Genomic DNA, 22898 nt, shown 5'->3' on the forward strand with positions numbered 1-22898 from the left:
TTTCAATATGTTTATATATTTTTCACTAGAATTGGAATAAAATAACTTAAAAAATCAACCTGGTACTAAGCCTCATACAATTTACAACTATCATACATAATTAATTGATCAATCAATTGTTTATCAAATTATACCTTAAATATACATCATATTATTGTCTCCAAATTCACAAAAATAGGTTTTTATAGCAACTAAGTTAATAATGTGAATTATTTTGCTAAGATTCATTATTCCGATAAGTGCTATTTGAGGAACTTGCAGTGTTTGTCCAAATATTGCTGTCTGTACTCCCAGCTTCTGTGTAAGTTGGTCGAGCAGGTATTATAGGTGATCTGATGCAAACACTAAATAAGAATAAACAATTAAAAGGAATTTCTTTTATATATTATGTATTTCCTACATTAATTAATTTTTTTTTATTGCAAGATATAACATAGTTAAAATTTGCAACATGCTTTACACTGTGTATGTTATTTTTAATGTGTGTACATGCCATTTTGATTGCTGACCACTGACCTGATTTAAAATCATCCAAATAGTGTTCTATGGGAATAATTAACTTATTTCAACCTTTATTTACTTGTAACTAAAATTTAATGCAACTTATACTTTCTTATATACTATAATTAATAACTTATTGCCAATAGCTTTGTCTTTAACCATAAACTTTGACTTGATTTTACACTATCACTGAGAATCGAACCCAGAAATATGACACAGGATATTAGTTTATTGACATTGAGATTCATCACCACACACATGTCTAAGCATACCTATTAAACTACAGTGGCGAAGTCCAAGGTCCAAGTTGCAGGTCTTAGAAATACTTACGAGTTGACATCTTCCAATTTCTTTAGTAACCTTTCATTTTCTCTGCTTAATATCTCTTGGTCGCGCAATAACTGGTCCCTTATATGAAATAGCTCTGAGTTTTCATGTCTTAAAGCGGAATTCTCTTCCATATGAAGTTGGATAAGTTCCACCAACTCCGACTGCGGTAGTTGGTACAGCTTGTTGGCTTCTAAAGGTATTTGGCGATTCCTTTGACCTTAGAATTATAAAATTTTATAATAATTCGTCGGAACGGCAAAGTATTTTTATAACAATTTGAATTGCGCATATAGATTTTTTAACAAAATCCAATATAATGTAATACTTAAGCAGATTTGCTGCAACTTGCCAGCAAAAGTAAGCAAAGCTCTTTAAAATCATAGTACATAAACGCATTATGTTTTTGTAGGAATCCTCAAAAATGCTTATAGTGATTACGTGATACTTGTACGGCCCCACATAGTATAATTTTTTTTATAGAGCTGGGGCAAACAACGAGCAGGCTCATCTGATGTTAAGTTATATCGTCGCCCACGGACGCTCGCGAGTTGCCCTAAGTCTAATTGGTTCGCAAATACTTCAGTGGGTAGGTGCATAAACTGCCTTAAATAAAGCTCAGTTGTGGATCGTGTGTTGATGAGAACGTAAATAAAATAGTTATTTGAATAAAAATATATCTTAAACTCCACTTTATAAAGACAATTGTTATTAATGTCTCACCATATGAATCCGCAATGTTATCCGTCCGTATGTGGAGCGCTGTACGCAAATGCTGATTCTCAGCCTGCAGGGTGTCTACTTCACGTTTCAGGCTTAGTATTAGGGCATCTCTGGCGTCCTGTTAGTAAAACTTTTAACATCCCCTTTATCTAATACTCCAGGAGCAGCGATATGATTAGCTAGTGTGTGTGTATGTGGCAGTGTGGAGATGTAAACTTTCCTAATATATAATATGCAAGAATTTGCTAATACAACATTAATAACTTTAAGTTAAGTCCCAATCTTAACTTTTAACCAATCGAGTTCATGTTTGATGTAAAATTTTACGTATGTTGCTAGTCCGAGTTTGAAATCTGGTGGACTGGATTTTTATCAGTGGCGCTACAATCTTTTTAGGTCTGGGCCTCGGATTTCTGTAGCTATTTCATGATCATTTGTCAGTCTTATAGGCAAGTAGGAGATCAGCCCCCTGTGCCTGACACAAGTCGTCGATTTATTGAGTCTAAGACAAGCCGTTTTCTTTACGATGTTTTCCTACACCGTTTGAGCCAATGTTATAGGCGCACATAGAAAGAAAGTCCATTGGTGCAAAGCCGGGGATCGAACCTACGACCACAGTTCTCAGGAGGAGAGTCTGCTGGACTGGATTAAGTAACTAAAAAAAGTGACGCTACAACCCTCGAATCGGCCTTAGAATTGTTTATGGTACATGATTTTCGCAAGCTTAATTTCTAATTATAATTTCTTACCATCTTTACTAAGGGCTTTGACTTAATTTTCTTGGCTCTTGCAGCGTATCTCAAAGTGTTGATTGTCTCGCTCAGATTAGATTTTGTTGGAGCTATACAGGCGATCTATATTGAAAAAAAAAAGAATCAGTAAGCTAGCTAATTATTTACTATTACATATAGTCTACGATGATATATTGTGGAAATATTTTGTGTGGCCGAATATATGTGTTGATTGTAACTATAATACTATACTTATTTTAAATAAATATAGTAAAATATTGAAATGGAATTGTACAGGTCACATTATGAGAGGAGACAAAAATAAATGGACGAAAAAAGCGAGGGAATGGCTTCGTCCCTATGACAAAAAAAAAACGAGGAAGACATATAAACAGATGAGAAGATGATACAGCAGCCTTATGTGGCTACGTAAAGCTATACACGGAGAACAGTGGAAGCCTATGTCCAAGAACAAGCTGTAAGGCTCGATACACACTATGATGCCTATTTAATATATATTATATAATATTTTTTATTACGGTTACGTTGGAGAGCGGAGCCCCCAAATTCGTGGAGCCCGTATCATTTGCTACTCTTGCTATATGGCTAATCTAGCACTGCTAGGATAAGTATTTTACAGCAATAAAGGCTTGCTAATGAAGACGAGAGATACGTATGGTTTTTTTGTATGTCACTAAACTGGTAGACTAATTTTAATGACAATTATATTTTGGTAAGATTCACAATTTTTGTATCTTTTAAATTTATTAGGTTTACTTATACGGGCGGGCCGACATAATACATAAAAACTAAAATCGATGTCTTTTTCGAAAAAGTAGTCGTCCACTCTAGTTTTAGACTAGATTTATCCATCAAATATTTACAGCTCATGTGGTATCTATTAATTTGTGTTTTTCAAATATATTATTACCATCAACGTGACGCCATTTCCAGCAAGACTGTCCGCCAGCAACTTCGTCAATTTACTGTCTCTGTACGGGATGTGTCCACGTTTCTTGCCATCGCTTAGTTGAGCTATACAATAACCTAAATAAAAAGTATGTCAATTTTAAAATTGAAAAATATTCATATATTGACCGCTATGGCCTGTGTAGCTTAGTAATCAATACATGTGCACTGGGTCGATTCTCAGCAAACCATTTCGGATTGATATGCACAAAAACCCGTTCTCTTGTTAACACAGAATCTTTTCAATTTTATTTTTATGTAAAACAATTTCATGTAAATATATTGTTGACTAAAGCAATGTAAATGTTTCTGGGGAGAAATAGATGGGGGAAGTTAAAAACAGACCCAAATGGAAAGTTCTGGAAGAGCCCTTCACCCAAAAGGGGTCCATATTGCAGAAAACAAAGAAACAAAAATAACAATAACGAACGTAGACTAAGAGTTTATACTAACACCCATTTGATGATTATGAGTGAATTTTCATTTTTGTTAACAACGATTATAGTTTGACTGAAATCTTGATACTCAATATGAAAAATATAAAGCTATAATTTTTGTGAATTAATGACGCGCATAAGAATTATATTTGTTGGCGTGGCAGACGCTGTTTTTGTTTTCGCATAGATTCTGACTAGCCTTTTTGTGGTATACGAGTATAAAACACGTATATGATATATCTCCTTTAAAAAGAAAAATACAATTTTCTATGGCTTATGCAAGAAATACGCATTTAAATTACATTTTAACTGTGAATGGATATTAGCACCAACTTATTCGCTTCGAGAAATCTGGTATTATGGAAATAATGGGAATATATTTTCGTATCTGTTACATAAGAGAGCAATGTTGGCCTAGTGGCTTCAGCGACTCTTATCCCTGAGGTTGTAGGTTCGATCCCCGGCTTGCACCAATGGACTTTCTTTATATGTTTTAGCATTCTCTCGAACGGCGAAGAAAAACATCGTAAGTGGCTTGCCTTAGACCCAAAAAGGCGACGGCGTGTTTCAGGCACAGGAGACTGATCACCTACTTGCCTAGTGGATTGACAAATGATCATGAAACAGGTACAGAAATCTCAGGACCAGACATAAAACGGTTGTAGCGTCACTGATTTATATCTATCCGTTAAATAAATATATTTATGTCAAGCTTGTACTATCTGATGACAACTCACCTAGAACCATGAGACTCCTATTAATATTATTCGCTTCTTCCAACGTTTTCCCGGTGCTATGGGTCTTTTTGGTCATCTCGCTACCAGCTAGATCGACAAAGTTGATTTTGCCGTGTGTGGAGCACGTGACGTCACCGGCAGTGCGCACGTCACGGCGTACGCGCACGCAGAGGAGCGTGTGAGATCGCGATGAGTGACTGTTCATTGAATGGGAGCCTACTGCTCGGTTACGCATTCCTAAAATAAAATCAAAATGTTATACCTCATCATGCGTATTTTTGATTTAGGAATATTATAATAATTAAAAGCTTCTTAAAAAAACTTAGCCGTTTAAAAGAGGCGGATTTATAGGTCTTAAGGCATTGGAGCAAGAAAGTAGTGGAGGCTTCCCGGCCCCGACAAATCATTTTCCAAATAAAATTGACTGGCTTTTACAGTCGAGTTTTCCAAAAAATAATTTATTGTGAATTTTAATAATTTTTTCAGAAAAGCTGCCGTGTTGCAATTTTTAGACCAAGTACCTACGAATCATTATGATCTGCAATGTTTATCTCTCTGATTATGTCTAATCACACACAGATTTATGTCTAGATCTTTAATAATCAAAGCTTGGTTACGGCCAGGTTTCATTAAAAAAAATCATCTACTTGTTTACCGGGTGTATACCCAGAGGCAAATAAGCGTGATAGTCATAGATGTACGAGTATAAATGTTCGCAGAAAATTGTAGAGAAAAATAAAGTTATATGCACGAGCTCCACTGGAGTACGGCTCCGTACGGAAATTAATATGACATATTTTTAACACACCTTCCTCTAAAACAGCAAATAGGTCATCCAACTCTTCGCAATCGACCATAAACAAGTTCTCTACATAAAAGCTTCGGCTCTCTTTTGACCAGCGCACTTGGAGTGGTTTTCTCGAACTACCTGGATTTAGCAAATCTATCACCTGTAAATAATAGATGACGACAGAAATGGTTTCGTGAAGGATTTTTTGTTAGTTATCATATATTTACATAAAAATCATAATGAATTATACTATTATGTTATTACATTCTAGTACCTCATGATCTACACATGTTCTTTGGTGAAAACCGCACTAAAATCCGTTCGGTAGTTTTTGAGATATAGCCTTTAAACTGACGTGTTCATGAGACCTAATTTTATAATATTATTTCATTTATTTTTTACAGAAAACACAATATTGTCCCAACAGGTGACTCTAAATCAATAAGAATGCACATTCATTTAAAAAATCACACAATAAAAACAATAAGAAATGAATTAGGAAAAAACAAGAAAACAAACAATAAATTCGCATTACTTATAAAAACGTTAATCCAGACGAAGGCCTATAAAACAGCTTTAGTATAATCCCTATAAATTCATAACAATTATGGTTTCCCCGAGATCGAACTCCCGGTTGTTTCTATTTAGAACTACGGCATTTTCTTCTAGAGTTGAATACATAACAGACACATCTGTAGTGAAATTGAAGGTAAATGTCATAATACAAAGCATAACAGTACAACATTTATTCAACTGGTCTTTAGTAGTAGTAGTTCTTCATATTACCTTTTCATTATAAATCTCTAAGAAGGAAGCTTTAAGGACAAAATGACTATTTGGTTGGTCGCGTATAAGTCTATATAAATAGACGAAAGATCGCACAACCAAGCCGTGTTCTGGTGAGTATGGACTGGCTCCACTTTCCACCTAGAGGATATTAAATATAAATAAATATTTCTCAAAATATTAGATTCGACAAATAATAGTTTTGTCCTATGAAACGTAATCCTGTGACTTTATTCGAACCCGGGGTAGAGCTGTCATTGTCAGTGTAATTATTTAGGACACTTACAGGTTGGGTTCATAATCTGGATATATTGGGGAGTTTGCCTACCAAGTAAAAACCTGAGGCGGAAGTCTCAAGTTTTGGATGTACCGTGCGCACATTCCAACTTGATTAGCGAAGCGCCACTCACGTAACCAATTCCAATAATAAACAGAATTTATATATATATATATTAATGGTTTTAATTAGGCGAAGGAGAAAATATGTGTAGGTATTGTGTCGTTCTATCGCATTTGTAGTACCTAACTGTTTATTTATTTACAGCCCATGCATGGCCAAATTCTAAACTAAAAGTAACATAAAACTAAAATAAAATACAATTAAGCTATTTACAAAATTGGCAGTAAACCTTCTGCTATCCTCTAATCTTTTCCAAGTATATTTTTAAGTCATAGTATATTTATTACCTCCATACGCTTCACAAATAGGTCGCTCTCCGGTGAAAAGTCGAGAAACCATTAAGCAGCGAGAGTAACTGAAGAATGGGTGCTTGTTGACGCTGGACAGTGCGAGCCGAACGCACAACAAAAAGGTTATGTTTCCGGCAGCGGTAATAATTGTCCAGAACGTACTGTACTGAACGTACTCACGATCTCTCCCAGCAAGTATGCGCTTTCCGTCTCATTTTTAATTACGCTTATACCAAATTTGATTATGTTAAGATATAATACTGATGAGAATAAATACATATTTTTAGGGAACCGAGAAGCTCCTTATTATATATAGTTCTATGATATAAGTGAAGAACAGATGAGGTATGTATATCTATATATGGGCAAGGTGGACAATTATCATGGTTTGAGTTAGGACTCGACTTTGAATGTTCAATCCAGATTAGTTGTTACTTCTTGCGAAGCTGTGTTAGTCAGCCTAAATTTGAGAAAATAATATAATATAATGAAGGAATTATAAATAAAATAACAAACGTTCTTATTAACGAGGAAAATTGTGTAATAGTGATTTACTTTATTAAAGGATGTAATTAAAATGATAGTCCGTTAACACACGATGATGATGATTTATAAAGTCAATCATATTCTCACAAAGTTTATTTGTATAATATTATACACAAATATGAACCATGTATGTCGTGTAGATAGCGATGTTATGTTATCATTAAGCAGTTAACACAGTGTTACGTCACGCGACAAGCTTTTACCGGTAAGGTCAAATTGTACAGAAATATTTAAGTATTTAGTCAGAAAGTATTATTTTTCTATAGATTTTCAGCGACGCGAAGAAAAACAGACATTGAAAGTAATATGCATAATATGTCCTATTGATTGATTTCATCGTGACCATGAAGCTCGTCGAAAATCTTTTCAAAAGGCGTGACTATTCGAATTGTTAATCGATTCTTATAGATTACAATCGAATCAAATTGTAAGGATACAATGGCCACATAGCGTTTATAACTTCTCCTTAAGTTTAAGTTGTGACAGCTCCCGTTAGGCTCCAACTTAACAGATATTGCAACCCTAGAAATCGAACCCAACGCCTTGATGCCTTTTATGTAACGGGGGGCTAGGGGGGGGGGTTTAGGATAAGTGATAGAAGCCCATAGATGCTCACACTGCCCGAGTGCTAGTGAGTGTGTTCTTCTGGACTTTTAAGAATAATGTGTTGAATGGGTTAATAGACAAAACCTTATCTTTATGTATAAATTGTGTAACTTTTGTGTTCTTTGAACGAATTTCAAATTGTTACCAACTAAAAATGAGTTATTACCGTGTTATGCTAACTTAAAAACGCAAACCATTAGCTATAGTCGATATTCTACAGACATGAGGGTGGAAATCGATCGGTTGACCACGAGGTCGCCAACTTTGCTCTATAAAGTTTATTAGTGTTAGGTGTCTTCTATGCAATTAATTTTATATGTCAATATCACTTACTAATTTAGATTTTTCAGGTTAAGGTCAACGTAGATATTTGTAATAAATAGAACCCGCGAATACATTAAAGCAGTGTTTCCCGAGCGTTTATGTACCATGTACCATTAGCCTTTCTAAAATTCTTTTTATATTAAAAAAATAGTTGTTTATTTAAGAAACCTTGAGCATACTTTCTGTTTACGAAACACAGTTTTAAAAAATATTAAATGACTGCTATTTTCCAAATAATTTAAAAAAAATTCGAATCGCTCCTCTTAACAAGAAAATTGGCCCCCTGTAGGGCGTGGGCCTCACTTTAGGAAACACGTTGTACGTAACATTGAAAATGTTTCGAACTGGCCAGTTAGAAACATTGCTAACAAAAACTTTGTTTGAATTTTAATTTTAGAACTCTTTGGTAACCTAATGGAGTATATTACATTTATTTGTCATTTGTTTTTGTGAATTGGCGGCAAATCTAAAACTCTCGTTACACGTGAAAATGAACCTAACGCGAGAAAATTTTCGGTCAATGATTTATTATGACTTTCATTGTGTACTTACTCAACAACAAAGCTATAATAGACTGCGATTAGCATTTCTTAATAAAACCCCATTTCGTGCCACTATTTACAATTGGTTTAACGACTTTAAGCGTGGACGTAGCAATCTCAATGATGATCCGCGTGAGGGACGTTCTTTAATAGCGACTACTGAAGATAACATCAGTGCTATGCCACACATGATAGAGGAAGATAAGATCAGCTATCCCATTATTAAATACGGGCAAGCCTAGGCATTGGTATGAGTCAAGTTCAAAAAATATTACACGAACATTTAGGCGTTAGGAAGCTTTGTACCAGGTGTATTCCACATACTTTAACCGACAACCAGAAAAACCTTTGCATGGACTGGTGTCGCCAAATGTTAGATAAGTTCAACGGCGGTGACTCAAATGCTGTAATTGACATCGTCACAGGTGATGAAAGCTGGATATATTGCTACGAACCCGAAACCAAAAGACAATCAGCTCAGTAGGTAGGTAGGACAGTTACTACAGACAGGTATGTCAATCGCTGTTTGCCTGTTGTCTTGAAAAAAATTCGACAGCAGCGCCCTCGAAGCGGGATCCTCCTTCACCACGACAATCGAGACGCACTCCGCAAAACGGACTATTGAATATTTCAGTATGGCAGGTGTCGAGATAATGAGTCATCCGCCATACGGTCTTGACCTGGCGCCCTGCGACTTTCATTTATTCCCAAGAACTAAAGATAAAACTCGCTCTACGAGCCCTGAAAAGCGTACGAAAATGCCATATAAGTGATCCCTAAGGAAGAATGGGCCCACTGCTTTTCTCAGTGGTTCCATCGAATGCGACGATGAAAATAATAAAAGTATTGGCAAGTTTCTACATTAAGCCGTTTTTCATTTCCTAAAAATTTTCAGTCTTCATCTAGGTATGTTTCATTCATTACTTACCTTAGGGAACTACCGATACTTATACAAATTTAGTACATATTTTTTTGTATTTATTTCCATGTTTAGACAAACTAATACTTATTAGATAAGGCATAATTAATACACGTAACAAATCTTGGCTAAAACCTTCTTCAACTAAATTTAAAAAATTTGGTTATTTAAACCATAAAAACCAAATTTTCAAACACACCAAACTATGTTTTTAGTTACTTATACAAATTAATCTATTTTTTATGTATTTCTCTAATAAAACGTTACCAATCCTGGTGGTCCTGTTAGTGTATGAGTCTTCCCACTCCCAGTTTGACCGTAACAAAAGGCTGTACAGGAGAAACCTTCCACTGCCATCTCAAGTAATCGCTTGATGCCTGAATATTCTAGAACGTCATCCTACAGAAAATAATGAAAGTGTGAAAATCATTATAAGGCAAGCTATCTACACTAAACTATACTAGACTCTTTGTTTATGTGCGCATTTAACATTTGATCGAACGGTGAAGGAAAACATCGAGAGGAAATCTGACGGCGTATGTCAGGCGCACGAGGCTGATCCATCCCCACTTGCCTATTAGATTGAGATAGATGATCATGAAACAGATACAGAAATCTGAGGCCCTAACCTAAAATGGTTCTAGTTAGTAGTAGTATTAGTTCTAGTAATAAACTATGTTTTTATACCATTCTTCAGTATAAGAGGCTGTTAAGTATGCCTTTACAGACATTTAGATATAAATTTGCTGACAACAATGCTACATATAAATTATATCCTATTTACCTGTGTCGCCGCTGGTTCAAATACTACGTTGTAGGAGAACACCTTGGGCTTCTGTCCAGGTGTAGTGCTGTGGCAGATGATTTGCCCTTTTCCAGGAAATTCCAGCATATCTCTTTCTCTTATAGACCGCTCCTTTTCGTTTACTGGCCGGACTCTATATTCGGAAATTTACAATCTAAACTATAAATTATAAATATATAATTTATAGTTTCACCAACGGTATAATAATACCATTTAATATTATGTGTTACACACATAAATAAAAAATCATTGACCACTAAAAATGCCTTTGAATGCCGGAATAATTAAATCGTGTTTAGAAGATCTCTCTCTCTCTCTCTCCCCGCTGGCACGGCGACCTAAAGCGATGCCTTTGATGCCGAATCTAGATAGTCGATCACGCTTTACCTCTATATGGCCACAAGAACAAGTACTACATATTTTAAGAAATTTTAAAATAAAGACCGTCAATATGTGTAGGCTATGAAGGGACGATCGTGTACTGTTTCTCTAACCTAAAGGGGTTGACTGACTGTCCGACCCGAAGGCCCAAAAGACTGTTTTATTGACAACTCATTTGGGCGGTCGCGGGGTAGAACGAAAGCTCACTGAAGTGAACGATGTAAGATCAAGTCGGTTGTTTACGTTTATCGGATTCAGGATATGACATCTCGCAGTGAATGGTAAGCGCAGATTGTAGATGTCGCTTCGAAGCTATTGTCCGTTGAACAACACTTATTTCAGTGCATAAGCGACAGAGTAAAACGCGCGCACATTGTTGACCGTTGTTTTTTTAAATTAAAATTTAAATGAATTACGTTTTGACTTTGGATCGTGTAATAACTGACAAATATAAACACAATGATAAAACGGTATGAAATATTAATATTAACGGAGATGGATAAACCTATATGTTTCTTCTCATTTAAGTGACATATGAGAAAAAAAAATATATTTAAACATAAAAAGTAAAATATATCACGCCACCATACGCTGTTATTGCATTAGAGTTTAGCTTCCAAAAAACTACTACTTCTCGTACTGCGATACAGGAGATAAGCTGTTGTAAAGACTCGCTCTGAAATAGGATTTTTCGGACCATATTCAGTTCTGATTTGGCTTACGTCGTGAATTTGTTTTATTAATATGAAACATACGAATATATTTGGTATGGAAGTTTAAAGTAAAACTATTTCAGGGTATTAGGTCACCCATAAAACTAGAAAAACTTCAAGGTAATATAATTAATCACATCCACATTAGCTAGTTACCATGAGGGTGGTAAAAATCAATAAAATTCATTTATTAGTCAATGTCAACAACCTATTACACCGGTGATAAGGAAACGGAGACTCCTAATGATTTTTGTAATTTAAAAACGACTTATCGCCAAACCTTTGTTGTTTAATGAGATTCTGTTCAACAAATTTAATGTTAATTTTTTTCTTAAATATTTAAAATTGTGAATTATCAATTCACTTCAAGATGTGTGAATGAATCAAGGCTGTACATTGCATTCGTTCGTTACATTCAATTATCATTCATAATAAAATGATAATTGCTATGTAAAGAATGAATGCATTGTAACAGTCGAAGAGTCTGCCTACGTCTGGCTCGTAATCTCGGGTCGTAACTCCGAGGATTAAGGAAATCGCCACGCTTATAAAACTAAGAAAGCCTGAGTGAGTAACATGTAAAGCCTTAGTTCATACAATATGAATGCAAGTTCTGTTAGTTTGGTGGTTGTTTTTTCCTAGGTTTACGGTAGGATTACGATAAAAAATCTAATACCTGTGATAAACATTTAAAAAGCTTGGACCATTCGAAAACATAAACATATTAGAACACAACAGAAGACAGCATAATTTGTAATGGTGTTCAGTATAATGTTAGTTGTTCTGAATACAGAACTTATTGAAGTTAAACTTCTTTATCGGTATTGGTTTTATCGTCACATTTTTCGGTTACACGTTATATTTTTCCGTTACGCGCCATCTTTTTCTTGTCCCTACCACGGTTGATTCGAAGAGATTTGAAGTCTTTAATAACAAAAATATATAATAACGATAACAATGATAGAACTAATTCTATTACAATTAATGAAATTCTGTAATAATCTTAGTAGTAATAAGGTAAAATGAAATAATTGTATTATTTGTATTCATGACTCTGATAATAAAAGCCTTTTGGTAAACTTTATCTTATTTAACTTTATTGAACCAATAACTGGAAAGTTGCAAATAGTAGATAGTTTTTGGAAAAAAAAGGTCACAAAGAAGTTTCACTTATTATTCACTAGTACACGCACACATTTATTTATTTATTGGTGGTACCACATCATACATAGTACTATATCTAGTGTATTTGTCACAAGCTGTTTTATCGAAAGTATATGACAATTTTGGTAAATATTTATACAAAATTATTATTATTTATAAAAAATACTATCAAAACCGGATTAGGCACTAGATAGGCACTTAACAATGCTTTCTTTAAAATTGATCAGCCACTACCTCCATCCAGCTAGACAGCATAACTATTTGTTATTTACCTTATTACAACATTGATGTTATCTTCATCAGAGTTGAGGGTAGTACTCGAACCCCGGGTGCTCCGGTCTACGCTGCCTGTCCTGCTACTTCGGCTACCACTGAAATGCCCGCAGTTTTTATTTTAGTTTTAATATTTTGATTTGATACTTTACGGAACCATTACTTCCTTTATATAGTAATAAGAAGTGTTGCACTCGGCAATATATAGGTACAGGAAAATAAAATCCAAGATTTAGTGTGGCAGCACTTAAAGGCAAACGTTAAAAACCCGAGAAAAAACTAATTAGGAAAACAGAAGGAAAATTGATTTCAAATTGTAAGGGGAGCAGCTATTTATAACGCGTATTATTATGTCCATGTCTACAGGTTAAAACTATTAAGTGAAAGACACGAGACTCCAAGAGACCCCTACTGGACCGTTTAGTTAAGGATCTTACAGGCCTTAGTTCATAGGCGCCAAGGCTTGCCGAAGACAGGGGGAGTGAAAGAAGATATGAAATACCAATACGACGTTCGGTTCTTTACAAAAATCATCAAATAAATCTTATATTATTGAAATTAAACTTCTTTATCGGCGTAAGGAAAAAAATATCGTCACATTTTCGGTTACGCGTCACATTTTACAGTTACGCGCACTTTTTCTTGACCCTACGACGGTTGATTCGAAGAGATTCGAAGCCATTAATAACAAAAATATATAATAACGATAACACTGATAGTAATAATTCTATTACATTTAATGAAATTCTGTAATAATGTGGTAAAATGAAAAAAAAATGTTATTTGTATTCATGACTTTGATAATAAAAACCTTTTCGTAAACTTTATCTAATTTAACTATATTTAACCAATTTCAATAAACATGCATATTATTAGTAGATCATTTTTCGAAACATAAGGTCATAAGGAAGTGTCACTTCTTATGTGTGTACACTAGTATACGCATTTTTTAATAGTAAGCTGTAATCCGTTATACAGGTATTTTGGTAAAATCTAGGTATTTTGTAATCATTAGGATGGCCCTTGTCCATCAATTTACCCCAAACTAACATAGGCTTCACTGGAAATTGGTTCGCGTGACGAGGGCGCCGGTGACTGATTGTGCATTTAATATTTATTGGACAATCTTATACACTTTCCGCCAGGTGATGGTTCAAGGCCTATCACGTAATGTTACGTTTGGATTTTAGGTAAAAATAATTCAAAATACAAATTATTTTAGAATAGGTTTTACATTTACCCTGAATTATAATACTCATTTGTCCCTTTCTGTCAAATAATGTTCATGTTGTGGTGGAATGAGACAGCGTTCCGTTAGTAAGAACTGTGTTCCATATATATATATATATGTAGGTAGTATTTGTGTTCAAATATTATTGTAATAATAGCGAGCGAGCCCTCGGTTATTGTGAGTGTCCATAGGGGGCGGTATTACTTAACATCATAACTCCTGCCCGTTTGATCCCTGCTATAAAAAAAAAATGACTTTTTTAAAAATCCTTTTATGGTGTGTTAAGATTCAAGCTTATTCTGTTGTTTAAAATAGAAAGAAGACCTACCCAAACGGGTTTATAGCATATATTATAAGAATACTATTTGATGATTTTAACGAATACGAGTCTTAGTATGAAGTATGGAATCGAATACACCTCCAGATTCTGTTAAAGCATTACAAACTAAATTAATGTTCTACTCGTCGGCATGTCTTAGACACGATAGAAATCTCTGATCTGTAGACACAGAAGCCTAACCATGCTATCGAAGATAAATGATCATGGTTATGGTGCCCCTGAACATTTTTTTTTTATAATTTGTATGGTTGGTATGGTAACATACCTCCCATTTCTGGATCTGGTCTTTAGACTATCGCTGTCTCCATTGCATTTACTTATGAGTGGCAAACCCAAGGAGCTACCCCCTTTAGCAAGACCACCTCCTGGCTGCTCCGTACTCCTTGCCTTGCGGGTCTTCAACTCTTTACCTAAGAAAAGATATGAATAAACACTTCTATGAGTTCTAGTTAATATGAGAAATATATAATAATACACTATGACTATGATAGCTTTTTATACATAAAAGAAAGTTTAACAGTAAATAATTTGAAAAATTCTTTACTGTTAAACTTTCTTTCTTAATTCTTAAACTTTAATTCTTCCCTCAAAGGTCTGCAACGCTTTTAGTAAATTGGATATTCATGGGCTTCAATAACTGATCTTTTTGGTCAAGGCGTAGGCTCGTTTTTCCGCTATATTTAAAAAGACAATAACCACTAAGCCTACAAGCACGCCAAGCGACCGGCAACAAAGGTAGGCTATATTCGATTCTTTAATCGGGATGCCGAAATAGATTAAGAACGTTTTGTACCTATACGTCTATTATAATACCTGTGATAATAAAACAAGTATATGTTAGCAGTTGCCTAACAGTGTGAGAGGAGTTAGTATAGACATTTTATTACGTAGTTTCTAAAGCATTTAACAGTGGCATAAGCGTGCTTGATCCTGATGTTGTATGAATCACGGTTGTACCAAGTTTTCTTTCTTGAGCTATTAGGACTTCCTCCAGAGAAGGAAACCGGAAAAGTGCATTAATTAAAACCCGAAAATCTGCAACATGTGTCGGGCTCTGACCTATTTATCTTTAAAAATGTAATGACCATAAAGGGTTGTTTTTTTTTATAGAACAGAGGGAAATCGGGCACTAGGCTCACCTGATGTTAAGTGATGCTGCCGCTCATAGAGACTCAATGCAAGAGGTCCTTTAAGAATAGGTACGCTCTTTTCTTGAAGGATCCTAAATCGAATTGGTTCTAAAATACTTCAGTGAGCAGCTGGTTCCACACAGTGGTAGTGCCCGGCAAAATCTGCTTTGAAAAACACTTAGCTGTAGGTATTAATCCGAACAATTGTTCTTAGTGAAATCAATACTGATTTAACTACCAATGCTTATCATATTTAGTTACTAGGTAAAAGTAACAATTTAGAAGTTTTATGAACCATTATGAAATAACCGGAAATCAATGATTGTAGAGTAACGGAATTGTAAATATTTTTGCTGCCCAGAACACATTATATTATTCCATTGAACTTGTACTTGAAACGGGTTTAACTAAATATTTTATCTTGTGACCTCATAAAAGGGACTGAGTTCATAACTAGATAAGACAATTTTAGTTTTTAATTGTGGTCTTTGCTTTGCTTGTCTGTTTCTCTGATAATTTACTTTATAGGCAGTCAGCCTAACTGTTTGCTGTACAACCGGAGACATGATGGTTACATTGAATTATATTCAATTTCATATGAAATAAGGTTAGTAGGAGCGACTTAGAGTGTCATGCCAGTTCTTCTTGTACGTTTTGTGCCCTTGATTTGAGAACTGTCAGTAAATTTAGAGATTTACATTTTTTTGTTATTTATAAGTGTAGAAAAGTTCCATATAATTTATTGGTTAATAGCCGGGGTTTGAACGCACGATTTCTGGGTAGTCGCTCTGCTAGCTACTTAGCTACAATTATTAATATATTTCACGATTATATCCTTTACGAGTTATTTAAATTATCGTACCATATCTTGCACTTCCGGCCAAGGTTTCGGCTGACTTTGAAATAGTTCTTGATAGAGCAGTCGGTGGTGCCTTCATCGGCGTCGCTCTATGGTAGGTCTGTGTTAATGGTTGAAACATTTGAAGATTTTTCAGCGACATTTTTTGTTACAAAGCACATTTTCACTTAAAATCCACTAATAGAAAACAGTTTTCATCGCAATAATAAATTTTATGAACTGTATAATTAATGCGGGTTAAATATTTAACTACGCTCTGGAAAGTGAAAACAGTTAAAATTTAACGAGCATAAATGAAATAATTATGACGTTTGACACATCAAATGGCGCGAAAAAATTTATATTACCATTACGCGACTGAAGTACACACACGCGCGGAAGCTACTGAACGAATAGCTGGTAAATCCCTTCAGCTTTCCGACAGCCGATAAATAATTATATATGTAAGTAACATTATTTTTCAACGTTTTGATTACGATCTGAGTGTATATTTTAGAATAGTGGTAGTTAAGGAATATCATTTAGTAGTAAAATATGCCTAATTGTTTTTTAGATAATATTGTTATTTTGTTTATAAGTTTTGTACAACATTGAGCGGGATTTCGGATCTAGATATTTTGTCTTGAACATTATCCGACGTTGATTAAGTATAAATTATATTGAGTAAGAATAAAATACAATTTCAGTAGACACGAGCTTGTATGAATTTATGTCGTGTCAGGTATAAACTACTTCTGATAATACGAATTTTGAAGTTATTGCAGTTTCATGAACCTACAGCTAAAATAAGTTTTATAAAACAATTATACTAAAGGTATAACCAAAGATGGAATACATAATATATCCAAAAAGGTCCAAACAAAAGGAAAAAATCTATAAAATAATTAAATACATTAAACTAAGTAATACCTAAATACCTAATTCGGCTGTGTTAAGTGATGGTGTGAAAGTGAAGGTACATACGAGAGGCTTTGCATGTGGAGTGTGCTCATGATGCAGGTGGTTTAGTGCTATGCACATTCTTAATATTACTTTTAAGCATATACCGCGATAGCTGATACAAGTCAATATAATCTGATGTTGCGTTTTGTATGTCATGTCTACTGCTGATAGTTGTTTCTCGTCTCTCTATAAAATGAATCTATAAAATATCAGAGGAATGATTGGAGCATGTTATGGAACATAAACTTGATGGTCAAACGGAGAGACTTTTTCATATGTTCAATCATGTATGCCTTAAAATTATTATTGCATTAAAGGTAAATTTAAAGCTTTTTAACTCTTTTCTTGACGTTCGTATATGAATAACTTTATTTGACATTGTATATCGTTGTTTTGAATAATAAATGAACAATCGGTTGTCTTTCACACTACATAGTTCTGAACTGCATTACAATGTATAAATATAGACAAATTGATTTTTTTACGTTCAATAGTTATCATTATGATTATATACATATAATTTATGTGGTATATGCTCGGTAGATATGAGGTTACTTCTACCGTGGTCTTGCAATTAGATTGTATATGATCAAGGTTAAAGTCCCGGGTGAGGCCGAATTGTTGCTAGGAATTTTGCATTACATTTTTATAAAAGGGCGATTGCAAGGATTGATAGCAATATATACATGGCGCTGATGTCGCTGGTTTTGTATGGATTGCCATTGCCAGTCTCTAAATTGAATTTGAGCTGTTGAGGTTATGACGTGCCGATGCTGCCAAAATTCCGAAACCGTTAAATATTAGGTCCGTACATATGAAATTGGCGTTTTGTATGGGAGGAACAAAAAGTCGAATATTTTTAAATATACTATATTTAATTAATCAAAGTATGAACCATTGTTTTCTATGCACTTTTGCCATCTCATAGGTAGTTTCCTTTCCATTCCTTTACTAAAAAAACCAGTCGGACGGGAATCAATAAAATCTGTGAAGGCGATTTGGACTGCCCCATCAGAGTTAATTTTTTTCCCTTGCAAGAAGTTGTCCAAATTTCGCAAGGTCCGGGGAGTACGGAGGATGTCTTAGACATTCCAATTTCTCTTTTCTCTTTTAATTTGGTAGCCGTATGTTGTGCAGTGTGTGGTCTAGCGTTGTCGTGAAGTAGCAGTGGCGTGGAGCGATTGACCAGCCTAAGTTGTTTAGCCGCTAGCTTTTCCATCATGGTTTGCAATTGCTGACAATAGACATCAGCCGTAATAGTCTGGCTAGATTTGAGAAAACTGCAATGAACAATACCGGCACTAGTCCACCAAACGCTTACAAGTAACTTTTTTGGGGTTAATTTTCGCTTGGGCAGGATTTGGCTGGCTGGCCATGATCCAACCATTGCGTTGAGCGCTTCCAATTATCGTTAAGAATCCATTTTTCATCACAGATAATGATTCGGTTTAAAATACCTTCATTATGGTGCCGGTTCAGTAATCTAACTCAGCAGTCGACGCGCGTTTGCCGGTTTGCTTCAGTCAATTCGTGAGGTACCCACGTTTCAAGCTTTTTAATCTTCCCAATTTGCTTCAAGCGAATTAAAACAGTTTTATCACTAACACCGCAGCCTGCAGCTAACTCGGACGTGGTTTGCGATGGATCCGCTTCCACAATAGCCTTCAATACTTCATTATCAACTTGGGTATCAGGCCGTCCACGGGGCTTGTTCTGCAGGTCGAAATTTCCAGAACGAAAACGTTGGAACCAAAAACGAACTGTGTTTTCTTTTGCAACATGACCGCCATACACATCATTCACCCTTCGAGTCGTTTCCGCAGCACTAGTGCCACGGCGGAACTCGTACTCGTAAATAATGCGATACTTTCAGTTTTCCATTTTGTAAAATGAGTAACGCAAACAGAAAAAACAGAAAAAAAAACAAATGAATCACGGTCATCGAAGCACAAATACATGAGTAAATAGCTGTACAAATTTGAATTTGAAATTCCTAACCAAAGAGGAGGTATTTGAGGTCAAAGTGGCCAGTACAACAAAACGCCAATTTCATATGTATGGACCTAATATTAAAATATCACCTATGTAGAATATTATCGCAATATTGGTCCAAAGAGTACGCGATGCTTATTGCCTTATAATTTGCATGTGTAATATTAATAAGGATGGGGTTGAATTAAAAGTATTTACAGGAAGTAGCTGAGTAGCGTATAAAAGGGTGTGAGTTCATTGAACTTTATAATTATTTTCATTAGCGGTCACTATGTATAAAGTTAGGGGAAAATATCTATGAGTTAAGCAAGTCTCGTGCACATTGTTTGTTACTAAACTTCGCTGGAAATGTGAAAATGCGGATTCTTATTGTTCTCTGGACAGATAAAGAAACAAACGTGTCCATACTAAGATGGTTACAGGTTATCTTTCGAAACTTCGTTACCACCATATACTGAGTTTTTGGGTACAGTTCAGAAAATTTTAAAAACTTATTGAGACTGGCAAAGTGGAGGGCACCAGCCCTCGAGGGTGATCCCTGCTCGTTGGACCGATCAAGTAAAGGCCCTTACAGGTCTTCACATAGGTGCAGGGGTTTGACGAAGACAGGGAAGAGTGGAGGAAGTTGTGCGGCACCCTTAACACGACCTTCAGAAATGAAGAGCGTGACTGAAGAAAATAATAATAAAACTATAATCCTATATTAGTCTTGGCCTCGGATTCATTCAAATATTATATTACATACTTCACTGTACGAGCGGGCGTTAGATTTGCACATAAACAGAAAGTCTATTGGTTCTCAGCGGGGCATCGATCCTACGACCACGGATAAGAATTGCATACTGAAGTAACTAGGACAACGCTCAGTGATAAAAAGTTAATTAATTTTTGTTCATGTAACCCTTCAACCTTGTTTTCAATCAAAACCCCAATTTTATTTTGATAGCAATGTTAGTACTTGTCTACTGTAAAAATCTTGTGAATTTGTAATAGTATTAAGTTACTGTACAGGAAATAAATGCATTTTTTAGATTCTTGACTGCTTCAATAATTATTTCCAGGACTCGACGAGTCATAGTCCGTTGCTAACCATCATGAAAAGTATTAGAAACCTTAGTGCCTTAGTAGTCTAGTTATATATATAGGAAATGAGGAAATTATTTTATTAATATATATATAGCCGGAGATCGAACCTGCAAGAGGGATGAGAGTCACACGGTGAAGCCACTAGACCAACAGTGCTCGTTTATACCACAGACAATATTATATATTCTTTTGTTTCGTTTTTTAATAAATTCACTGATCTAAACAGATTACAAATACTGAAGGCTATCGGACCCAGTCTTCCAAGTGCGCAATTACACTGATTTCCATAGGAAAGTAGAAAGGCTGATGCAGAAATCAGTGCCAAGATCCTCAAAACGGTTTTGCTACATTGCAACTATTTATACTGTATTGTTAAGCATTGTCACGGTTTGGTAATATTTCAAGTGAATGACCACCAGAGGTCGCTGACAGTGGAATATTGGTTATTTGTACAGTGGGCGGACACAGTTATCCGGCGTAGCTTATTCATTAGGCATCATTAAATTACCGGTGTTTTGCCAATATTTACGCTTTACCTGCTGATCTTCATGTCTAGGGCTGTAAAATACACAATTTCTCGTAATAAGTTTCCTTACTATGTCTTATTTCAGCCGAGCGAAAGTTGAATTCCCGGGTTAAAAAAATCCATCGGAGCGTAGTCGAGGCTCGATTCTATTACGTCAGTACTAAGAGTCACACGCTCTACTTTAGTAACACTACTTCAATTATAGGAATAACATAACGTCCTACTTATAATAAAACTTACGGGATATACGAAAGTGATAATATTGTGTAAATAAAAAAGGTCTTTAAGTTGAAAAACACCTAAACATCGGTATTGAGAACGTATCGGAAAGTCTTAGATGGCAGTGCTTTTAAGATCTGTCAAGAAATATAATCTGGAACTGGAATAAAGGCATAGAGATTGGACCTACTTATAGAGGAAGATTACACCTCTACAGTACTAATGAGTTATGGAATCCTAACTGTAAACCCACTTCTTCCTAAAAGGCTACCAACGCTACCAACCGCGGATCTGTGGATGCGGTCCATTTTAAGTTTGCTCCTCGAATTAAAAACCCGTGTATGACAATATTGATGATAGCATATCCAGTCTCGTTTATTCACAATGCAAATGAGGTGTCAGCTATGGTTCGGCGCGTACATTTTTTGGTTCAAGTATTAGCTGTGAATATCTGTTTCCATAATATATTAGTTGAGCTAAATAATTACAATCATTTAAAAGTTTTGGAAGCGTTGATGAAAACCTTCCGCTTTAAAAATAAGCCTTACACGTCCATGTGTCGATCTATTTGCGACAATACAATCTTTGTGAGTGTGTTCTAAGATTCAGAAACGTGATCACAAACTATGACTTACGACTGATGTATATGAGTCACACTTAGCGCTGAGTATGAAACTCACCCATTATCTGAGAGCAGCCTCAACTGTTATTTTTTTCTTTGCCTTAATTGTCAATTGGAAAGTTCAAAGACAAGAGTGGACTAGTAAGCCCTGTGGCATTGAACCTCATTCCCGTTTGCCCTCTGTTCTATAAAAAAAACGTTTATTAGAAGTGTCATTATTTATTGTTGCAATTTTTTTAATGTCGTAAATTTTTTCACTTAGGTTGCCATCAAGCGAACCCATACAGCATTACATTTGTTTAACGCCGAGCATGGTGGTGATGCATTCGATTGCCGTGTGTTTGCTTTACGTAGGTAGGCGCGAAATATTTAGTAACATGCCTGCTTCTTTTACAGCAAAATTCAATCATTCATGAAATAGTGTTAACTATAAATCTTATAATTATTTCCACTAAAATTTAGTGAAAATGCGATACTATGGAAACAGATATACTCTAAACAATAGAACTTCCTCTTCCTATATTATATCTATTGCATTTGTTTTTTTATATTTTTTTAGATCAAATCTAATGCAAAAAATTACATAAACAATACTATTCAGGACCGAGATAAATTAATCTTACACGTATTTATGAAGAAATCTAGCAATGGATAGTATCCTAAGTGCTGAAGTATTTTGTTACCTACAGTAGAATTTTTAAGCAATACATTAATAATTTTTTATCAAGGTGAAACGGAAAGTATAAAATAATACTAGCAATTATACACAAATCATATGTTCTTCAAGACATTATCAATTTACTTTTAAGTAGATTCTTCTCATTGCGTGCTGCCATTATCTCCACATCTACGCACAGTCATTACCATGTGTAACCTTCGGAATGTTCAGCTATGTGCCCCTCAGGACGGATGGACAGACAAAAAAACAATTGCCATAATTATTATAAGCGCCGGACGCAAGAGCCATCGGACAGTCGGTCAAACAGA

General features: G+C 35.1%; 1 protein-coding gene across 1 annotated transcript; it reads right to left on the reverse strand.

The window, feature by feature from the left end:
• Position 1: 1 nt before the first annotated feature.
• LOC123709692 (kinesin-like protein KIF12) lies at positions 2-16887 on the reverse strand. Its single transcript, XM_045661187.1, has 13 exons — positions 16528-16887; positions 14801-14945; positions 12964-13062; positions 10413-10566; positions 9896-10027; positions 6002-6142; positions 5234-5375; positions 4426-4662; positions 3214-3329; positions 2301-2405; positions 1552-1669; positions 832-1048; positions 2-344 (listed from the first exon to the last, which is right to left on the reverse strand). Exons 1-13 carry the CDS (start codon positions 16664-16666, stop codon positions 218-220), a joined length of 1872 nt encoding a protein of 623 aa, XP_045517143.1. The 5' UTR covers positions 16667-16887; the 3' UTR covers positions 2-217.
• Positions 16888-22898: the final 6011 nt, after the last annotated feature.

This window comes from Pieris brassicae, chromosome 5 (assembly GCF_905147105.1).
Source record: "Pieris brassicae chromosome 5, ilPieBrab1.1, whole genome shotgun sequence".
NCBI classification, from domain to species: Eukaryota; Metazoa; Arthropoda; class Insecta; order Lepidoptera; family Pieridae; genus Pieris; species Pieris brassicae.